Source organism: Acipenser ruthenus, chromosome 20, assembly GCF_902713425.1.
Source record: "Acipenser ruthenus chromosome 20, fAciRut3.2 maternal haplotype, whole genome shotgun sequence".
Taxonomy (NCBI): Eukaryota; Metazoa; Chordata; class Actinopteri; order Acipenseriformes; family Acipenseridae; genus Acipenser; species Acipenser ruthenus.
In genome coordinates, this window is record NC_081208.1 from 24,249,083 (window position 1) to 24,255,082 (window position 6,000).

At 40.0% G+C, this 6,000-nt stretch overlaps 1 protein-coding gene across 1 annotated transcript; it reads right to left on the reverse strand.

The window, feature by feature from the left end:
• Positions 1-441: 441 nt before the first annotated feature.
• On the reverse strand, positions 442-4,393 carry LOC117425449 (26S proteasome non-ATPase regulatory subunit 7). The gene is made up of 7 exons (XM_034042399.3): positions 4,215-4,393; positions 2,910-3,001; positions 2,568-2,660; positions 2,024-2,121; positions 1,599-1,679; positions 1,331-1,422; positions 442-1,102 (listed from the first exon to the last, which is right to left on the reverse strand). Exons 1-7 carry the CDS (start codon positions 4,286-4,288, stop codon positions 652-654), a joined length of 981 nt encoding a protein of 326 aa, XP_033898290.3. The 5' UTR covers positions 4,289-4,393; the 3' UTR covers positions 442-651.
• Positions 4,394-6,000: the final 1,607 nt, after the last annotated feature.

Sequence of the window (6,000 nt, forward strand, 5' to 3'; positions counted from 1 at the left end):
TCAACTCAAAACAGCAAAATATAAACATAACACAAGCCATCTCGCCTCCATGTAGTCGTAGCAGTACGCATGTAGTTCTAAACACACTTGCTTATATAAGGTCAGTACAATGATCTTAGACTGCAGTGTTAGGGAGCTGCCCTTGTTTTTATGTATTGCGTCACTTATTTTTCACTATATATTGCCTGCGAGACTGCAACCCCAATGGATATAGCCTAGTGACCCTAAGTGGGGTCTCGACCCATAAGTTAAGAACCACTGATCCAACGCATTGTCTTGATAATATAAACCTCCCACCAATATTGGTGGTAAATGGCAGTAAGCGAATATGACAGAATGCCAAGAGTGTTTTCAAAGGGAGGACATGTTTTTTTTACCAACTGTATAAAGATTGCTTAAAAAACAAGTGGACTGTATCGAGGAAACAGACAAAACAACAAATCACAAAAAAAAAAATCTTTATTCCTTTTCCTCCTGATCCCAGAATGTATGCAGAACCCAGAGATCCTTTAACAAACAAACAAACAGTTAAATACATCGCCCTCCTACCCCAATATATCATTCCAGGTGTACTTTACAAAACCCCTGACAAAAAAACAAAACCCTCCTCAGCATGCCGCCATTAGCAAGGTTCTCTTATTTTTTACAAGTTCATTTCTTCTCCTTCTTGTCGTCTTTCTTGGAAGAGCCGTCCCCCTTCTCTTTATCTTTATCCTTATCCTTGTCGTCCTTCTTGTCCTTCTTGCCCTCATCCTTCTCCTGGCCCTCTTTCTTCTCAGCGTCGCGGTTGGCGATCTTGTTATTGATGAGGTTGTGCAGGGCCACCACGGAGCGGATGAGCGAGGCCAGGTACACCACCAGCATCTGGTCGTTGGTCTTGAGGTAGAAGGCCTTGATGAACTCCTGCAGGTTGACGTCAGGCAGCAGGTTGAAGACGTCCTGAAGATGGTAGATGATCTGGTGGTTGATGGGCAGCTTGCCTGTAGCCACCTTCTCCAGGTAGCTCTTGATGTCCAGCAGCTTTGAGTTTAACCCTTTCAGGCCATGCACCTGGTTGGTGATGCGCTGGGACAGGGTGCCTACGGTTGTGTCCTTAATGTCTCTAAGAAAGCAGACCAAGATTCGTAAAATGTAACTACATCTTTAAATGGAAAAAGTTTGGCTCCAACATCAGAAACCAGTTAAGTAACAATTCTAATGATCTAGTACATTTTGTTGTAACTGTTCAACTGCAAAATGGGTCTGTACATTATACATATTTTAAGCGTAGTGAATGGCAATGAAGAAAAAGTGCTCTTCATGGCTTAAAATGAAACCATGCCAATCTTACCTTAATAAGTGCTCCACACCCACCTCCTCTGCCTCCTCTGCGCCAATCTCACTGGTCACATGTTCAAATGTCTTTGATGTGGGCGTGCCATCCTAAACAAGAAAGCTCCTTGAAAATAGGTAGACCACAGGACTAGACCACATGCACAGATACCAGAAAGTAGGGTTTGATCACACATTTAAAAAAGGTTGAAATAAAACTACAGTATACATTTTGTTTTGTTATATAATTGGGCAACACCCAATTGAAGACAGCTTCGTCTACTCACGTCATGCACTTCCTCTACAGAGATGTAGGCCTCTGTGGGCAGGCCCAAATCCTTTGGCTTCACATCAATGATGACTAAAACCTAGGAACAATAGGAAGTTAAAATTCAACCTTTAAATACATTCTTTCCACATCTCACTGTTACCCTACATAACACAGTCTGGGGCTCTCTATCCCAAAAGGAATTTAGCCTCTGAAGGCAGTGTGAATTTCTATTTGACCACTTCAGTTTTCAGTAACTCACCAGTGTGACGATTATGAAATTAGGGCTATTAGCATCACAACCTCAGCACTGTCAGCCTTTAGCTTGGATCATTGCATCCCTGAAATCTGAATTAAGCCTAAGAGATATGGTGGGGATGTGTCATACAGCAGAGCACCACTGGCAGGTTAGTCTAGCAAGAAGCCCTTGAGAAGCACACTTACAGAGTTGGAACAGTAGCGCTTCATCAGCTCATTGATGGCGATGTCATTCTTGTGCAGTTTGGGACCTGTGTGATACCAGCCAACTATTCTTTCTCTGGCTGAAAAAGATTAAATACAGAAATTTCTATTTGAGCCATAAGAACAAAATACTGATATTGGCAGTGTAATGCTTTAGCTTGATACCCAGTTGTTAACTTCATAACAGCACTTATTTGCCATTCAAACATGATGCTACATTGGATAAGTCATCAGACTACTGCCAAGCCCAATACTTCAGCGTGTTAGGATAAAATAACCACAGAATCTTGGGACTTTCAAGGAATGGAAGCACTTGCCTCATAAAACACACTGGCATAAAAAACAGGACTGACAACAAAGGCTTGTAAACACTAATTATAAAAGACACACAGCTGTTTATAGTACAGATTAGAGCTAATTTGTGGTCTATGAAGCCAGATGAAAATGTCAGCTCCAGCGCATATATTAACTACTCTAAATTCCATAGCTGTGCTAGATCACACCAGCATCCCTAACCCTGACTTACCATTGACTTTCTTGAACATGCCATACATGTTCTCAAGGTAATCATGGTCTAGGAACCACACCGAGTCATCTTTGTCATCCTCATCGAATGGGACTGCAGGGGAGTGCGACAGAATACAAATTGTTACTAAGTGTAATTACTCAAAAAACAAATTAGAAACACACAAAACATGCAGCAATGCAAGTAAAAAGATGATATTTTTTAACAAGGCCAACCAACTGCGTTGTTATTCATATTCCTGCTCTTAGACAATTAAGTTGTGTCAAGTTGTGGCCTTGCCTGCTTTCTCAGGCACTGGGAAGAAAACTTCAGTTTAAACCTAAACTAGCAATCCAAACTCACCTGCAAAACTGTTTGAGACATCAAGAATTTTCTTATGCCAGGATCCTAGCAGCACACCGACTACTCGCTTCTGGTTACCGACCTTTCCTATTCTGAAGAAACATATAAAAAAAAACACAAAGTTGATAAAAACCAACATGATGGGGTAAAACAGCAGGTGTGGTTTAATAAGCTTTTTGCCCCAGCACAAATCCAAACAGGTTTCTTTCCTCCCAAAACTGGCGTCTGAATGTTATTGTAGGTTATTTTACATGGACTTATTTTACAGTCCTATCCTCCAAAACTGCAATTTGCACCATTTTGTGTGGAAGACAAATAAAGCTATTTACTACAAAGCTAGTAACAAACAACTTAAGAAAACCCTCAACACATCTGGGCCAATCACACTGTAGCTTAAATGTTGCAGCAGGGATATTATTTTGTAGAAGTTTACTGAACAGAGAAATTGCATTATTCGTTGCACTAAAACACACAAACAAATAAACCACTGAATCGCAACTGAACTGTGAATCCTATTTAAAATGATTACAGATTACTGCTTGCTCACAATGGCAGCTAGTTACCAAGTCAGCAAGTATTCCTGGTGCAGTTAACAGGACAATAAGATAGTCACCAAAATATGTGTTTCATCTGAAAACAAAAATTAAATCAGCTCCAGAGACATGCAGTCTAATTTTGAGTTTGACTTGGCTATCGATGCCAATACCAGCTACAGCAATGAATCATATTATCCAGAACCTTACATGTCTTTTACAGACGCTTTTTAGATTAAAACAGTGTTTATAACACAAACCCTCCTGATATCCATAGTCTTTATGTATAACATACAGATTTCCAGTATGACTCAGCAACCTGGTAAACCACCTTTCCATGCCGGTCAACCACTCACAAAATTGTAATAATACGTCTCTGTTTTCCCCAAAACAGTTGTTTTTTTTTTTTTAGGAGATGAGGACTGAAAGACAATCAAACAGAGTGTGTCTGAAACTAAACACATTATCGCTGCTCCACCGGTACTACCATGAACCGCTTCTCTGACACAGTTTACTTCTGTGAATGTAACAACTTTTGTACTATATTTAAAACAATTAAACAAATAGTTAGTATAAAATATATTCTAATTCCAAACGTTTTGCAACATTCTAGATATTATTAATTGTGTTCCAATCTTGTGGGATTTGCCGAGATTCATTTTCTTTATCCTGTTCTATGAATGATCAGCCACCATGGGCCTGCTTCAGAAACGACAATGAGTCCACAGTTTCACCACATTTATGAATAATACAAGTCTTATAACATACTTACCGGTTAAAGTGATCGACCACACTGAGTAACACCAAGGGGTGAACTACCACCCTTTCCACTGCACACTCCGGCATTTCCTAGCGATCCAAAATGATAAAAATTAAAAGTGAAATAGGCAGATGTGCAGACTCCAGTAGATCGACACTCCTCCGCAATCCCACAATCCCCTGCTACACCGGTACGCCATGCTAGTAGGGGGCAATCCCACAATCCCCTGCTACACCAGTACGCCATGCTAGTAGGGGGCAATCCTAGAATCCCCTGCTACACCAGTACGCCATGCTAGTAGGGGGCAATCCTACAATCCCAGAGTAGCGGAAGACGCGATGTTAGGGAGCAGCATCTATCCTAGATATGTGGTGGGGCAAGTGTGTTAGATTTTATATTTAGGAATGCGCATACGAACTTTCTTAGTCCTGTCAGTTACGAGGATCATTGTGTCCCAAAACATTTGTGCAATGAGGTGCACAAAACAGGCATTCAAGTTTACTGAAAGGTTAAATCTGGTCATACAAAACGTCAGTTTCCTCCTCCTCATACTTAAATCACTCTCAAATGTATTTTAAGACGAAACTGTTTGAACAACCGCGCAATTCCTTCTGTACCTTAAGGCGTAAACAGAACGAATTGTCAGCTCTGCACCAGATCAGTTTCAGACAACTTTGGAAAGCAGTGTTGTGTTGAGTTCGTGGAACTTTGTAAATAACTACGATGGCCCTGAAGTGCAAAATCAAAACCAAATCAAAAAACGAAAATACAAATAAAAAAAACACAAATACAAAAAGCCCACAACGCAAAGGAAGTAACTGAGGCCTCCCCAGATACTCCAGCAAATAATTGTGGTCTTTTTTTATTTGTGTTTGTGTGTTTTATTTGTATTTGTTTTTTAAATTGTATTTGTGTTTTTCAATTTGTATTTGTGTTTTTTTATTTGAATTTGTGTTTCCACTTCAGGGCCACCGTAAGTAACGACTGTACAGTACCTACATACAGTACAGTTGCATAAGAAAATCAGAGCTCGCTCACATTTTTTTTTTTTTTTTATAACATGATTATATTTTATTATAACATGTGTATAATTAAATCTTAGGGATAGCCTGATTTATAAATTCAGTTATTTAAAAATCATTTAGGAAGTGGTTGGGTTAGAATGAACCTTTCTATAAGATGTTTTAAATAAAAGCCATTAAACTTGCCGTTTAATGTGCAGCAGTGTGGAGTAGTGGTTAGGGCTCTGGACTCTTGACCGGAGGGTCATGGGTCCAGTCCCAGGTGGGGGACACTGCTGCTGTACCCTTGAGCAAGGTACTTTATCTAGATTGCTCCAGTAAAAACCCAAGTGTATACATGGGTAAATTTATGTAAAAAATAATATGATATCTTGTAACAATTGTAAGTCACTCTGGATAACGTCCTTAACGCCCTGCAGCCAAGGAAATACACTGGAAGTCTAGGGATTTAAATACAACCTCCCAGGTTCAGCCAGCATAGGCTACACTTTTACACTGGTTCTCAAATTTTTAAATACTCAAATATTGCTTTGAAAAATTCCAACAATTACCATAACTGGTCAAGTAGGTCAAAAGGGCTGGTTAGGCAGATTTCAAAGCTGAAAGAAACCAATAACTGTGTTATTGCCGTTCACTCGGGGCCCTGGCTGCCACATACTGTTTAAATGGTTGTCAGTACAACACAGCTTGCAGATCAGCTAGGGAGGTATTCAAGGAATGTGAGGAATGTTATGGAGGATCTCCATAGCTGCACTGAGCCTCTGACTCTAATGGGC